This window comes from Vulpes lagopus, chromosome 23 (genome assembly GCF_018345385.1).
Source record: "Vulpes lagopus strain Blue_001 chromosome 23, ASM1834538v1, whole genome shotgun sequence".
In the NCBI taxonomy this organism is placed as follows: domain Eukaryota; kingdom Metazoa; phylum Chordata; class Mammalia; order Carnivora; family Canidae; genus Vulpes; species Vulpes lagopus.
Genome location: NC_054846.1, coordinates 47,384,151 through 47,400,005, shown reverse-complemented (window position 1 = coordinate 47,400,005; position 15,855 = coordinate 47,384,151). Strand labels below are relative to the sequence as shown.

General features: G+C 59.3%; 1 protein-coding gene across 11 annotated transcripts in view; it reads right to left on the bottom strand.

The window, feature by feature from the left end:
• Positions 1 to 1,423: 1,423 nt before the first annotated feature.
• Positions 1,424 to 15,855, bottom strand: part of PTPRF (protein tyrosine phosphatase receptor type F) — a 138,151-nt gene continuing 123,719 nt past the window's right edge. For 7 of the 11 annotated variants that reach the window (XM_041738179.1, XM_041738178.1, XM_041738185.1 and 4 more), the window contains 14 exons: positions 14,031 to 14,146; positions 10,830 to 10,862; positions 9,994 to 10,091; positions 7,196 to 7,319; positions 6,855 to 7,030; positions 6,007 to 6,126; positions 5,561 to 5,715; positions 5,195 to 5,480; positions 4,929 to 5,107; positions 4,595 to 4,721; positions 4,261 to 4,386; positions 3,835 to 3,989; positions 3,612 to 3,747; positions 1,424 to 3,199 (listed from right to left, as the gene is read on the bottom strand). In XM_041738179.1, the coding sequence (XP_041594113.1) occupies positions 3,131 to 3,199; positions 3,612 to 3,747; positions 3,835 to 3,989; positions 4,261 to 4,386; positions 4,595 to 4,721; positions 4,929 to 5,107; positions 5,195 to 5,480; positions 5,561 to 5,715; positions 6,007 to 6,126; positions 6,855 to 7,030; positions 7,196 to 7,319; positions 9,994 to 10,091; positions 10,830 to 10,862; positions 14,031 to 14,146 (1,900 nt within the window). In that variant the 3' untranslated portion in view covers positions 1,424 to 3,130. The remainder of the gene's footprint in view (positions 3,200 to 3,611; positions 3,748 to 3,834; positions 3,990 to 4,260; positions 4,387 to 4,594; positions 4,722 to 4,928; positions 5,108 to 5,194; positions 5,481 to 5,560; positions 5,716 to 6,006; positions 6,127 to 6,854; positions 7,031 to 7,195; positions 7,320 to 9,993; positions 10,092 to 10,829; positions 10,863 to 14,030; positions 14,147 to 15,855) is intronic. The other 4 variants (XM_041738181.1, XM_041738182.1, XM_041738184.1 and 1 more) reach the window with 1 other exon arrangement.

Here is a 15,855-nt window from a genome sequence, read left to right as displayed (position 1 = left end):
TGCACACTGTGACAGGGGCCCAGAGGAGGGGGGGGAGGGGCAGGGACTCTGGAGCAGAGGTAGCCAGGTGTCGGTCCCAGCTCTGGCGCTCACCTGCCCTGTGGTCTTTGACAAGTGAATCCACGTAAACCTCAGTCTGGTCTGTGGCGCGGAGCACAGAGGGTCTGCCCAGCCTTGGCGATCAGGACCTCAGGATGTGCAGAGCCTGCCCCGCGGTCCTCAGGCTCCTGTCCAAGTGACGATCTGACACTTACTCCTCACTTGGAGATGTCTGGCGGTTCATTCTTTTATTTAGTAAACAATCACTCAAATTTAATACCATCAAGAGTAACGCAATGACGAGGTCATTTTTCTAAGCAAGTAGAAACACGCAAGGCACTGAGTGAGGTGCTGGGGAGCCCGGATCCCAGGCCTCGGGGACTCGGGGTCCCCCAGGGGGCAGCTGTCAACACTGGAGGCGGCAGGATGTGACTGAGGGACCTTGCCTGCCGGGAACTCGTCCGGTCCACATCAACCGAAACCCCTGCGCTGCGCCATCTGGCTACTTCCAGCGGCCTTTCTCGGGGTGTCTCAGCCCCCGACCCCCCCACCCAGTCACACCCCACTCCTTGCAGTTCCTCCTGTCGGTCTGCTTCCCACTTCCAAGCCTCTGTGAGTTGCTCTCTCCATTGGAAATGCTTTCCCCACTTCGTAAAAGTCATCACCGCTGGCCCCATGAAACACTCCGAATCCAGCTGAGGTCACCTCCTCTGGGAAGCCTGCGCCCACCCGCAGTGGAGTCAGGTGCAGGTGCTGCCCGGGCGTGCCCGCGACTCCTCCGTGCTGGGCTCATCACGGCCAGAGCTCTCCGACAGCCCGGTCCCTGCTGACTTAGCTCCGTCCCTGCTCCGTCCGGGTCTGGCCTCTGTGCCTGGGAAGTTCCGTGGCCTCACAAGCTGGCAGGGCTGGGCCGGTCACTGCTGGAGAGGCTGCAGGGCTCCAGGAGCTGAGCCAGGCCCATGATGCTGCTGCTCATCGGGGGGCCAGACGGCCACTTTAGGTCCAGTTGCTTCATCATGTGGATTCCAAGAGTCCTCACTAACCAATCTCCGTTGGGTCCCAGCCTCCGGGGGCACCCAGGCCATCTCTCTCCTTGGCAGGGGAGGTGGAGAGGGAAGGGGAGGAGAGGCAAAGCGTCCGCTGGCTGCCTGGGGAACTGGGTCCCCCATGGGGTGCTCCTGATACACACCGGCGGCTGGTTTCCAGGCTTCGTAACGCTCCTTTCAGAAAGTGAGCCGCAGTGCTGGGAGCCCGAGCTGCCACAAATACTCAGGCCAGCCTCGCTGCCTCCTTAGGCAGCAGGGCATCTCCAGAATCTACCCCTCGCTACTGACCTTACAGAGCCCACTCTTTGGTTCCGGAAAGAGCTGAGACAGAGGCCCGGTTTGTAAGAAATCGGATTATTCAAATTTATTACCATCAAGAATTATGCAATGATGCTGTAGTTCTCTTAACAAATAGAAAACAGACTGTGTACAACAGTGGACTCTACAGCACTAGCATCCACAAGGTAAAAATGAATGTTTCATCCAACATTACCAACCCTGGATTGTTGATCTTGACTGAGCCTAGCTAGATCTGGGGATGAGCTCCATGTCCCTAGGCTAAAACAGCTATGCACCCTTCCCCGCCCCCCCGCTTACCTACCTAGATAGTGTTGCCCAGAGGCCCTCTCCCTGCCCCTCAGCAAGCCGAGATAATAAGGATTGATTATAGTACCATTGAGAGAAGTCCAGTAGTCTTGCCACATTGGTTTATGAGGGCATCTTGAGAGAGTGGAATAGAGCGATTCTCAGGGGCTCTGACAACAGCTGCAAACCAGGGGGGGGAATCATCTGGCCCCTGCTCTGAGGACACACGTGTGCTCCCAGGCCCACTGGCCTGGACCTGAAGGGCCAGCTGTGCCCCTGCTCGGCCCTGAGGTGTGCGGGGTGTGGCACACACCCTGACCTGTGTCGATCCCTGTGGCTGCACGGCCAGATCCACAGCTGACCACCACCACGCCATACCGCAAGGCTGGGGACGAAAGCACGGCTCTGAGGGCCCCCGAGGTCAGCCTGGCAGCTCCCCTGGGGAGCCCAGGCACAAGGGGCCACCTCCCCCTCTTGGGGGCTGGAAGCAGACGCCAGGGGGATGACTCTTGTTTTTTTTTCTTGGTGGGTTTTGTTTTTTTGGGATTTTTTTTTTTTTTGTCTTTGTGTTTTTTTTAAACCTTTGCAAACACGATGGTGATGAGGAATGCCTTGACAGGCTCCCCGAGACACGTCTGTGGTTCTGGGCTGTGAATGTTACACACACACACACACACACACACACACACACACACACACGCACGGGAATAGACAACTGGAGATGAGTGTTTCCTATCTCCTCCCCGCCCACCACTGTCTGTGGGGCCTAAAATAAGGCTCTGGAGGAAAAACAAAACAAAACTTAAAAAAAGAATTGTGTTTCCCCACATTTGGCTGAAACAGGATCTTGTCTGAAGGGCTGGAGGAGCAGCTGGGTCAGCGGTGCCTCCCAGGCCCACGGCTGGGCCTCCACTCAGGCTGGCGGCCCCAGCTCCGCACAGAGGAAGGCATGTTCTGTCCTTCAGCAGCAAAAGTCATACACAAAAAGGATCCAAAGTGAACTCAAGAAAGAAAACAACTGAACCCCAACCCCCACAGCGGCCCATTCTGCAGTTAAGGATTTGCAAAAGGAAAATCAAGAGGGAAGAGGCTAGAATCAAATCCCCTCAGTCTACCCCCACTTAATGTATAAAAAGGGAGACTTTGCCCCCATCCCCACCCCATGAGAAGAAGCATGAGAAACGCGGCACAGAATAGAGAGCTCGACGCAGGCTCCGGGCAGGCCTGGTGGACAGAGACGGGCCATGGCATCCGCCTGTCGGCCCACCCACTCGCCCAGTGGTGTTCTGGGCTCTCCATTTGGTGTGGCAATGTTCCTGAAACGCTGTGACCCCAGTGGGCTGTGCTCTGCCAGCAACAGCATCCGTGCAGGAGGGCTAGACGATGGTCGGTATGGCTCAGAGGAGCTGGGTCCCCTCCGGAGCCCCAGGCAGGGGCAGCGGAGGAGAGGGGAGCGGTAGTTACGTTGCATAGTGGTCAAAGCTGCCAAGGTACTCCAGGGCCGCACGATAGCACAGCTGGTACTGGTCCTGCCGGGACAGGGGCGGGTCAGCCAAGGCAGCGTGAGCGGATACTCCCGACGCACTGCCAAGGGCACTCACGCTGCAGCTGGGGGCCACAGGCAGGTGCTAGACCAGATGTCTGCCCCAGGCGGTGTCCAGGGAGCCTGGAGGAGCCCTGGAAGGCTTGGTTCTCCCCATTTGCCACTGCCCTGCCCCTACCATGTTTATCTGCTCCTAGACTGCGCAGCCCATAAGGACTGCTGTCCCACCCTCGCCGGAACCAGGCACACTGCTGGTGCTCAGGGCACAGCTGCGGAAGGAGGAGCACACTCCACTCATCCTACCGCAGCGCCTCAGGCAGAGCAGGGAATGGTAAACGTTGGCGGCACGCGCGTGGGAGGAGCCGGGCCCTGTGCCAGCCAGTGGGGGGCCTGCGTACCTCCGTCTGCACCATGGCTGGGCGCTGTGTGCGCAGGGTCTTCACGGTCTGGAACATGTCGACCACGCCCTCGTAGCGCATCCGCTCCAGGACGATGCTCAGAGTGATGAACACCCCGGTGCGGCCCACGCCGGCGCTGCTCAAGGACATCATTGGATTGGGGTCCTGCCCACCAGGCCCACGGGCGCCCCCGTGCCCCAGCTCCCCACAGGGTCGGCCCTACCTGCAGTGCACCGTGATGGGCCCATCCTGCCCGAACTGCTCCTTGGTCTTGTGCACTTGCCCGATGAAGTCGATGAAGCCCTCACCCGTCTTAGGCACGCCCTGCTCGGGCCAGTCTGTGAACTGGAACTGCCGGATTGTCCTCGACTGCCCATCCTGGAAGAGGGGGGCAGGGAACAGGGTTAGCCTCTGTGCCCCCGCGGCCCCACCAGGCCATACGGGCAGCACGACATGGGTGCGCGCCCATGAAACTATCATGCCTAAGGCCCCGGGAGAGGTGCTCCTGGCCCCACACCCTCACCCTCACCTCAGGTTCCTGCAGCTTGAGCCAGGGCTCCGTGAAGACTGCCACCACCCCACATGTACTTGGGCAACATCACAGACATGCTATCGTGCAGACATACACATCCCTGCTCTGTACACTCACCCGGGCATCCGTGACCTTGAACTCACGCAGGATGTACTGCGGCATGTTGTACTCAGCCATCGGGTCAACGACAAAGTACTGGTAGCGAGCGGAGCGCTCTGCTGGCCAGTACTGGTGGCATTTCTCCTGTGGACAAAGGGCCCAGTCCCCGTGGTCAAGTGGAGAGGGATTGGGGGGACAGCTGCAGGTTTCAGAGGGTTCTGGGGCAGGATGCTGCAGGTGGTGAGGAGGGGGCCTGAGGCTCTGCCGGGGTGGTTGGGGGGAGGCCGGCTGTGAAAGGGGAGAGGTGTGGAGAGGTGGTCGGCGTGCGCCAAGGTGTGGGGGGTGGGCTCACCCTGCCCATCTCCCGAAGCCTGGTCAGCATGACGACGATGGTGGAGCCATGCTCCCAGAGCATGCGCCAGAAGTCCTCGGTGCTCTCTGCCAGGGGCCCCTGCGTGGCGATGTAGGCCTTCTGCTGCCTGCAGTGGGCATGGGACCGGACATGCTGGAGCTGCTGCTGTCCCCTGAGTCTCCCCAAGACTGCCTCATCAGTCCCTTGGACTCCCCCTCCTCCAGGAAGCCTGCTCTGATCTCCCGGGCTGGCCCTACTCTGCTGTGCCCCCCAGCTGGCCTGCTGCAGGCCCAGGCGCCTGCAGAGTGTGGGGGGCGGTCACGGGCATGCTGACCTATAGCCGTCCAAGAAGCTGGCATTGATGTAGTCAGAGCCCTCCACACCACGGATGGGCTGCAGACACACACGGGTCAACTCATAGGGCATGATGTTCACCAGGCGGTTCTTGAACTTGTTGCAGGGCAGGTTGGCGCTAATGAAGCGGGATGTGTGGGCCTTGGAGCTGGCCAGCAGCTAGACAGAGGGATAGGCCAGTCAGGCCTGGCTTCTTGGTGGGGGTGGGGGTCTCCCCCTCAGCCCAGTCCAGGCCCCTGAGCCCACCTTGAACTCGAGCTCCATGGCAGTCACACTCTCCCCGGGAGGCACTTGGCCCAGCTTCTGGATATGGGCATACAGGCTGCGGGCAGGCACCTCCGTGTGTCCGCACGTGGCGGCCTCTAGCAGCGCCTCGTGGATGAACACGTATTGGTCCTCTGTCTGCACCATGTAGTTCCGCTGCGATCGCATGCACGTCACGTGGCCGTAGATGTCCACTGTCTTCTCGTGCTTCATCCGCTCCAGCATGGCGTCGATGACGATGAAGCAGCCCGTGCGGCCCACGCCCGCACTGCAGGACACGGGCTTGCTTGGGCAGAGGTCCAGCCCGCCTCCCACGCCCGCCCCCAGGGTGGCCTCGAACACTCTCACCTGCAGTGCACCACCATGGGCCCTGCGTCTAGCGGGTTACAGGCCTTGACCCGCCGCAGGAAGGCCAGGATGGGGGTGGGGTACTCGGGAACCCCGTGGTCCGGCCAGGCCATGAACTGGAACTGACGCAGCTCCCGCTTCTCGCTGGAGCCACTCTGGGGAGAAAAGCGGGGAGACCCGAAGTGTCAGGGCAAGCGTGCCCACTCTAGACTCAGGGCAGGACAACCTGGCACTGAGGCCAAGCCAGGACTCCGGCCACAGGAGGGGGACTGGAGGAGCCTGAGGCGCTGTTCCCACCCCCCACCCCCGCCCCATGGCACGGGCTGCCACAGGGCACTTACACACCTCTGGGCCCTGACTCTCAGCACACCGTGCTCAGAACGGTTCCTGACAGGGCCGGGGCCGGGGGGGGGGGGGGGGGTGGCGAGCACGGGGGCAGGCTGTACCTTGTGGAGTGCAAAGGTGCGCACAGTGTATGTGGCCAGCTCCACCGTGTCCAGCAGGGTCACCTGAATGAGGCCGTGGGTCTCGGTACCCCGGGCTGGCCAGTACTGATCACACTTCACCTATATAGGGACAAGTGGGGCAGGTCTGAGGGTGCTTAGGTGTCCCCAAAGGCCCGGACAGGCAGGGACCCTGGGGCAAAAGGGGGGGTGGGAGGTCTGGCCCACATGGCTGCCAGGCCCCCAGCCCCGAACTCTCACATCTATCATGCCACCTCCCTGCCAAACCAAATCAGGTTCTCACGCTACACTGCCATCCCTGCCCTAGCTAGGAGAATGAGGGCCATAATTGAAAATTATTTATTCATGACCAGATCGCACCAGGCACATTTTCTGCCAAATTTACCCATAACGTTTATGCGCCATTTTCAAGCTCTGTAAATTTTACGTTCCGGTTGATGCTTTGCAGTGCAGAAGCAGATAACAGCAGCTCTTTCCACTAATTAACTTAGGAGATGGGCTAATGTCCCGGGAACACTCCAGCATCTGGGGAACATGTGAACATCCTGGGAACATGCTAGCAACTGGGGAACACATTAACGTTCCTGGAGAAAGACAGCATCTGATACAACATATTAATATCCGAGGAACGTGCCGGCGTCTAGAGAACGTGCCACAGCCCAGGAATACCCAGCAACTGGGGGGCGTGAGAACACCCCAAGAAGACAAGAGGACTTGGTGAACCTCTTGGGGAGCTTCTGACAGAGGCAGGAAGAGGTGCCTGAAAGTCACTGGAGACTGAGTCTTCCCCAGCCCACCTCCCCAGCAGGAAGGCTGCTGCACAGTCCTACCCGAGACTTCTCCTCCAGCCGTGTCATCATGACCACGGTGGCCGTGCGCTGTTCCCACACCATCCGCCAGAAATCGCCCATGGTCTCGGGCAGTGGGCCCTGCGTGGCAATGTAGGCGTTCTGCTTGCGGTAGCCATCGATGTAGTTGGCGTTGATATAGTCACTCCCTGGGACACCTGTGAACAGGAAGGGACCCAGGAGAGCATTATTCCAGGGGCCCCATCCAGCCGTCTCTACCTCGGTGCACCTGAGGCCCGCGGGCCTCTCCTGCAGGAGGAAACATCACCCCAGCCAGCAAGGAGGAGAGCAAGGGGATGGAGGGGGCGCTGCCCTTGGCTCACCATCGATGGAGGTAAGGATGACTCGGGAGTGGTCGTAGGCGATGACGTTTGCATAGCGGTTCTTGGGCTTGTTCACCTCCAGGTTTGAATTCTCCCAGGTGAACTGCTGTCCAGGGTCAATGGACTGTAGGAAATGGAGGCAGGTAGGGCAGGGTAAGGGCTGAGGTCTCCCTGCTGCTCGCGAGACCCAGCCTGCCGGGTGGTGCTCACATGCTGCCTTCGCTTCCGGGCCTCGACCAGCCCCACGCTCCCCTAGCCGTAGGGCTGAGGCTGCCCTACCACCTGTTGGGTAGGTGATGGACCAGAGACCCTTCTGAAGACCCTTCTGAATGGGGCACCAAATCTCCTTCCCCAGTAGAGTGGCCAGGGGAAAGTCCCTCAGACCCTGCGCCCAACTAGCAAAATGCGTACGGACCAAGAGGGAGCGATGATAGCCAGTGGTGCCCCACCCAACGCCACTGAGGGCGCTGGGCACCTGCTGCATCACCGTGTCCGGCTCTTCTCCTACCTCCCCGGCCCTTCCTTGTCTGTCTCTGCTCCGCCCACCTGCCCTTGCCACAGGCAGGGCCCAGCACTCCTCCAGGGGCCGTTCCTGGGCTTCCTTCGCACTCTATCACTTGCTGGGGCCCTCATTTGCTCGTAGGGTCTTGCACTCACATCCTGGGGCTGCACGCACCCCCAGCCGCAGCCCAGTCTCCCTGAGCTCCCGAGCTTAATGGCCGGCAGCCTCCTGGGCAACCCCACCTGGGGGCCCACAGGCCCTGCGATCTCAACCCTTGCTAAGTAGCTCGGCCACCGGAACACCATCTCGGTCAAAGGCACTTTCATGCATTTACCCTCATGTCATCCTCAAAAACCCCTCCGTGCCCTTGTCCCCTCAGGCCCCACCATGTCCTAGGGCTTCCATACCCTCCTCAGCCTCTCTTCAACCTGCTGTCACCGGCCTCGGCCAGGCCACCCCAACTTGGGCATCTCCCTTTCTGCTTTTACCCCATTCTGTCCTGTGGCTGGAACAACCCTCAGAAAATGCTGATTTATCATTTTCCTGCTTCAGTGCCTTCTGCGCTCACCACCACAGATCATGACGGTAGTAGCAGTCTCAGAACCCATGGTGTACATGGCGCTATTCTGAGCACTTTGCACATATTCCCTCACCTAATGCCCCTCTGAAGCAGGCTCCAGGACTATCCCCGTTCTACAGAAGGACATTACCCGAAGTCCTCAGCAGAGCGCGCGCTGTGCTCGTGTTTTGGCGCCAGGCTACTACTCTCTACAGGACAGCAGGCACGGCTGAGGCCCTCCAGCACACCCCGCCCCTCGGCCTGCCTTGGTGCTGCCAGCCTGCTTTCTCTGCACGATTTGGCATATGTAATCCGAAGGTATAATGTTGTATTCAGGGCCGATCACCTGCCTGAGCTGGCCTCCCCACTGGCTGAGCCGCCTGACGAATTTGTCTCCGTAAGCCCAGCATTCAGCACAGGTAGGCGCTGGGCAGTGTGATCACTGACTGGCTGTCAGAGGTGACAGAGTTATGGGATCCTGGCTGAGGGAAAGCCCATAGCAGGCCCAGGAGGGCAGAGAAGGCTTCTGGGAGGAGGAGGAGGAAAAGCTCAGGCCAGAGGAGAGAAGTGGGCAGAAGGTGAGAGAGGGGATGCTGTGAGCCTCGACAGTGAGAAAGAAAGGGCAGCTGTTGGGACATGGGACGGGACAGGGGTGGGCAGAAATCACGGAAGGTCCTCCAGGCCAGTGGAAGAACTGAAAGCAGGCCCCAGGAGCTGCTCTACAGGTCAAGGCGGCATGCCTTCCTCATGACAGACACGTTTATCAACCTGCCTGCCAGGCCCAATTGCTTCTGCAGAAATCTGGCCCACGGCCGTGAGAACCCAGCTGACCCACAGCCCCCAGAAGGGGAATCCTGGGACCCCAGGGTACCACGCACCACCGGGGTGAGGGTGGGGGACATCTGATGAGAGGGAGCGGACTCACAGGCTGGGCTGTCCATTATTGATCGAGGGTGAGTACTGGCCAGGCCTGTGCCGGGAGCAGGGGCAACGGCAAGAGAGGAGCTGAAGCAGGATACCACCTGTGTGTGCTCCCTGGAGCACAGGTGAGGAGGTGGGGGCCTCCTTCATCACCTCCTTCTCCAGCAGAGCCCTCCCTGCTGGGCCGCCTGGAAGCCCTCAGACTCCAGGAGCTCCGAGGTTGGAGCCCTCAGCAGGTAGGAGTCAAGACCAGAGTGAAGAGGGCACGTACGTGGGGGGCCGTGAGCTGGAAGGTTTGTGCAGCCTGAGCAGCGGGCCTGGAGTCCCTAGACTCCCTGCTCTGTGACCTGTGTTGCTCTGAGAACACACACGAGGGTGTCAGGCAGGCCTGGGTCTGACTCCTGGCTCTACTATGCACCAGCTCTCTGCCTTGGGCAAGTCACTTCACCTCTCTGAGCCTCAGTTTCCTCATCTGTAAGGTGGGCTAACAACAGAACCATTTCACACTGTGAGGAGAGCAGAACGAGAAGACGCACATAAACTGCCTAGGCTGGTCTGGCCTGTGGAAGCTCCTGATGTGTGAGCTGTTACTACTGGTCCACGCGTGAGCGGGTCCAGCCGTGGGCTGCTTACAAGGGCTCAGCCAGGCCTAGCACCCGAGGAGCTGGGTTCTCCAGGAGCCACTGCTGACTCCTCCAAATCTGTGCTCTAGGGAAGTCCAGAGGCCCCCCCACCATGGCTGGGACCCGATGCAGGGCAGGAGCTGGCATGGGGGTGGGCCTAGCCCTGGCACATGCAGAGGTAGGGACATCTCACCTCGTACTCCTGGGAGAACTTGAGGCCGTCGTTGGCTTTGAGACGCTCGATGTTGTCGGCCAGGTCAGTGATGGGGATGGGTGGGTGGTCTCGCATACCTGGGGGGGGCACACACGGGTGGTGTCAACACGAGGCCCACGCCGGCAGTGCAGATAGCCCGATGCATGTTATGTGCACACGTGTGACCATGGAGCACTCGGCACTGGTGGCATGAGGACAGCAGCACATGCGGCGACAGGGATGGCGGAGCACACAGCGGCCGGGGGCAGGGGTGGAGTGAGGCAATGTGTGTGCTGTGAGCACGCGTTGGCGTGGGCTGCGGCGCTCAGTGGGGGCACCAGGGCCCCGCCTGGCGGGTCCTCTAGGGGGACACCAGGCTTCCTTCCTCCCGGGTGGGGGCTGGAAGCCCAGGTAGCAGCTGCACACCCCACCCCACGGGCCCTGCCTGTGGACAGCCCTCCTGCCCCTCACTGGCGCCAGTCACGGTGGGAGACTCGGTGACATCGGCGCTACACCGAGCATGTGGATGGAGTGGACGCAAAGTACGACGACATAGAATGGCGCAGAAGATTCCCGAGAGAGGCGCAGAGATGGGGAGGGAGATGTGGACACGGGAGACAGAGGAGGCCCCCAAAGGGTGTCGGATGGGGACTGGAGATCACAGAGGCAGAGACCAGGGCCGGGCCAGTGGGAAGGAAGACAGGACTGGAGGAAGGTGGGGGACACAAGGAGAGGAGGGGAAGAAGATTCAAGAAGGGACGGAGGCGATGGCGTGAGAAAAAGTTGGAGGAAACAGACACAGAAGCCAGAGTAGCCCCCGAACTCAGAAAACTAACTTGAGATATTCGGGCAACTGGGGACACTGGAACCTGCAGAGAAAGAAAACAGAAAAACTAGCGGGGCAAAAGAAGGAAGCCCAGAACCTTCTCAGGGGGGCTGCGTGAAGGGACTGGGGGAATGGGCCCGACCACAGGCCCCCTCCGCACCCTTCCCCCCAGGAACGCTCGTCCATCTCCCACCAGGAGCGGAGCGCTCCCAACCCCCAGGGGCCTGGGCAGCCGTGGGGGACTCTTTTTAAGACTAAATTCTAGATCCCAACCAACCCTTAGCCCCTCTGGTATCAACATTTGACCTTGGCTATTTTCAGATGATTAGGCAAAAGGGGAGCGTGCTTTCCCCTAGAGAGAGGAGGCACGCATGGCCAGAAACAACAGGGTCAGGCTACACAGGATATGCATATAGGACTGTATTTTCTGTGATTCTGAAACATTTTCAGAATAAAGATTAAATTATAGAAGGAAAAAAAACCCTCTATGAACTAAAAAAATTTGAAGAAAACTCGCCATGCCCCTGATCCCTTCCCTTGTCCCTTCTGGTCCCCGGTTCTCTCAATAGTCCAGGGACTGCTGTGTCCGCGGGGATGCCTCTCCCCACTGGCAGGGCCGGTTCCTTGAGCTCTGCACGTGTGGTGACTCATGGCTGGCCCCAGCCCCCAGCCCCTCCTGGACACCCCATCCCTCTGCACTCGGCCCTTCCCACGTCTGCACCCTCCTTTCACTCTCTCTCCATCCCTCCTTTTCTCTCAGATCCCTGCAGTTTCCCTCCAGCCCCTGCAGCCACAGGCACTCGGGATCTGAACCCCGGGCCCTTGGCGGCTCAGCAGTCCTCCCGGGGCATGCCTGCTTAGCGCCCACACCCAGGCCACACCTTCCCTGATGCTCTAACCAATCTCACCTCATCGTGGAGAAAACCACGGCCACCAGCCCAGAGCTCCAGCAGGACCTGACCACCATGCTCTCTCCACAGTCCCAACTGCCAAAGCCAACAGTCCTCCCAGTGCACAGCCAGCCCCGGCCTTGGCTCAGGGACGCTCCGCTCCTCCCATACTCGTCCTTTCTGGCTGCTCCTTAATCTCCCTGGCTACTCTTCATTCAGCCTTCCTCAACTTCCCCTCCTTCTTGGCTGCCCTGCCTTCTGTCCTCCAGCTTTGACCACCACAGGCTGCTTGTCACCTCCCACATCCGTAGTTTCAGGTGGGTGGCAGTGGTGGAGGCGTGGACCCACAGACCGGGGGGCCTCCTGGAACCCCACACTCATTGCTCAGCCTTAAGCCCAAGCCCTGCTGCCTCCTCACGCTGGCGACGCCTGCCCCCCACCCCCACGGCCACCCTCTTTGTCCACGTCCTCGGCGCCTCTCACTCCATGGCTTTCAAGTCTCCCAATCTCTCCCCTCCAGTCTGACTTCCACACAGTGGCCAGAGTGAGATGTCCAAATCACAATTTGACCCTATTGCTCCCCTGGTGAAGACTTTCAATGCCTCCCTGGTACCGTCATGATGAAGTCCAAACCTTAGCCTGGCACTCAGGTTCCCCTGTGGTGGCCCCTGTCTACCCCCCAATCTCATCTGTGGGCTCTCAGTACCCCAACTCCAAGAATGCAGGACACCCAGTGCCTGTGGGCTGCTTCCGCAGTGCTATTTCCACCGAATGGAGCTCCCTCCCACTTCCCCCCATTTGCTTGACTCATGCTCACACCCCTGGCATCCCCTCTCAGAGGAGGCTTCTCCACCCTCCAGGCCCCTAAGCAGCCTAGAGAGTGGATTCCGCGTAGGTAGATATGATCATGCTGGGTTGCAACAGCCTGCGAGGTGGCCCGGCTTGCTTGCTCTCAGGACGCATGCCTTTGGGACTCAGTTACCGTGCTGTGACGGAGCCAGGGCCATGTGAAGAGCCTCGTGCGGTCGTTCCCGCTGACAACCCCAGGTGGGCTCACGGCTGACTGACTCTAGCATCAACACCCGACATGTAAATGAACGAGTCTTCAGAATTCAGGGGACAAGAAACCGTTCCACAAAGGCCAACTAGTAAACATCCTTGGTTTTGTGCCCATACAGTAGATGCTACTTCACCTTGCCTTTGTAGCGTGAAAGTAGCCGTGCGTGGTATATGAATGAGTGGCCGTGGCTGGGTTCTAATAAAACTTTATTTGCAGAACCAGGTGGTGGGTCATGTTTGGCTATAAGCCGAAGTTTGCTAACGTTTACTTTAAGTGATTCTACCTCTCAGACTCTAAGTTCTCCAGGTGAGGGTCCCAGACATCCTGGAATAGAGACAAGCTGTTCCTGCTATATACTCCTGTCTGAATTTCTAATCCACAAACTGAAAAGGGTAACGCATAATTATTGTTGTCTTAAGCCGTCACATTTTGCAGCAATTTGATACGCGCTAATTAACTACCTCACGTAAGCCCCATGTGTGTGTTAGTTCACTCACTCAATCGTGTGTCCATTTCACAGGTATCCAATCAGAGCCCACTGTGTGCACAGTACAAGGGATGGCGATGAACAAGACACAGTTCTTGGCTCCACAGAACTTGGATTGCCATGGAGGTGATTCTAGCCCAGAGCGAGAGGTGTCATTGGGGAAGGAGCAGGGAGGTTCTGGAAACCAGGGGAGACCCCTAGGCCTGTGTGGGAGCTGAGGTGGGTTGGAAGGCGTCATCTAGGGGAGGCATCTCAGGTGTGTCTACTGGGGCATGGGGAGGCAGTGACACTTTAGGAAGAAGGGACAGCCAGAGAGCCGTGTGAGAGTGGCTGCAGAAGGAAGGGCAGGTGTAATGCTCTGAGTGGGGTCCTTGTGCTCACACAGTTAAGTCTGGGCAACCTATCTCACCAGAAGTGTCTGATGGGGCATTTACCACCTCTTGTACAGAAGGGACAAAGGGCAGGTGTAGACCCTGGCCACCCTGTGGCTGGGACGTGGGCCCCGTAAGGGTCCTTAGCCCAGATTCGGAGGCCTTGACCTAACATGAGACAGGGCCTATGCAGCTGGGCCTCCCGAGACGCTGTGGGGCTCCAGGGCTCCTGGGCATTTGCTGCCTATAAAAGCTTCTGTCACTTCAACAAAGTGGATGGGTTCAGGGAGCAGGCAGCAAGAAACAAGAGTAGGAGGTGGGGGCACAAGGCCAGGAGCTCTTGGGAGAGACTCCAGGACCTGCAGGCCTGGGCAGGGGGCAGGTAGGCTGGGGAGCTGCCTACCTGGCGTCTGGTAGTTGAGCCTCCGCATCTCCACAGGGTCAGAGGAATGGGCCAGCAAGGAGTCCTTCAGCCCGATTGACTGCTCGTCCTTGGACGATGGGGAGTGGGTCCTCTTCCTGAGGAGGCAGCAGGGTGGCTGGTGAGGACTTGAGGTCCACGCAGAGGACAGAGACGGGCGGTGTGGCTGGCTGTGCCAGAGACCCTGCGTCTACGGCTCGGTCCCTCCCACCGCCCCAGCCCCTCCTGGGGTCTTGGAGCATAGGGGAGCCAGTGGCAGAGCAGCTTTAACAGAGAACACAGGGTAGGGCGGGTGGGGAGACAGCAGGACCAGGGTGGACAGAGGGCCAGTGCAGCAAGGGGGCAAGGGCTTGCAAAGGCTGGTGGCGTCTCCCAACAGAGGGCAGGCCGCTGCTGGGCAGGAGCTGCTGTCCCCGAGGCTGCCACAGTGAGGGCAGCAGGAGCCACCAGGAATAAACATGCAAATGACACATAAGATACGCAAACATCACAGAGAGCCGGGTCCCAGCTGTCTGTCTCTCGGTATCAGGGTCAATGTCCAGAGAAGCAGGGGAGGGACGGGGAAGGCGTCACCCTAGCTGGGCAGAGTCCTCCCTCGTTGGCCTCAGCTCCCTGTCTATGAGGACAGGGTCAGAGACAGACCATGGGGTCCAGCTGCTGACAAGCATCCGGGAGCCGCTCCTGCTATGTGGACACTGGTGTTTGCATAAATGTGCACGAGTGTGTAGAAACACACACCTCCCCCTGCCTCGCACCCAGTGCTCTTTGCACGTATGTCTCCAGCAGCACTTAGATAATCTTAGAGAACCAGGAGCCTGGTAGAAGGTTCCAGTGAACTTGGAGCCCATCTGTGCACTCAGGGGAGGCACTGAAGCCTGCACTGTGCTCACGCCATGGGGACAGGGCTTCCCCTGTGCAGGGTACAAGGCGGGAGAGCAACAGAGCCCACCCCAGAGCCTGCTGAGCTGACCAGACAAGCACAGGCCAGGAGGCTTCTGGTCGGAGCCTCGTCCCTCCCTGCTGGGCCCGAAATGTGCAGAGGGATAAGAAGTGAAGGGGCAGGCGTGTGAAGAGAGAAGGAATGAGTCCTACCTTTCTTGTTTACTAGGTCCCGAAAGACAGGCAAGGACAGAAGAAAGGAATGGTCACTGTTTCTGCCAAGCACTCAGGCCCTCTTGCGACATGGGGGACATGGAGGGACCTACCTACAGCACCTACGTGGCACTCCCAGGCAGGGTGCTGGCTCTCCTGAAAGGCCCCAGGACCCGGATGAGATAGGGAGGAGGATGAGGGGATGTGCGGGGCACTCCTCGGGCCGCCGCCTCTAGTCTCCATGCCCTGGACCAGGAAAGCCTGTCCCTCTTCACCCCAGGAGGAAGGAATGAACTCTTCAAGAGGGAGGCCCTCGGTCCAGGTCAGGGGTCAGGGGTAGGTGGGGCACAGAGCACAGGACCTCCTCTGTGCAGACTCGTTCAGATATACAAACCAATACGGCCTCACTGACAAGTGTTCACGGACATGCCCTAAGGGCTCAGAGCGGTGTGCTGGGTGCTAGAAACACAGTCCTAGTGATGTGCCCACTGGGGCAGATAGGGGAGATGTAGGGAAGAAGCAGAGACCAGGAGGGTCTGGTGGGCACCAGAGTCTGGAAGGGAGGAAAGGGAGTCTTTTTTTTTCCTTCCCTAAAGTAAGTTCTAGGGATGCCTGGGTGGCTCAGCAGTTAAGGCATGTGCCTTTGGCTCAGGTTATGATCCTCAAGACCCGGAACTGGGTCCCACATCAGGCTCCCTGCGTGGAGCCTGCTTCT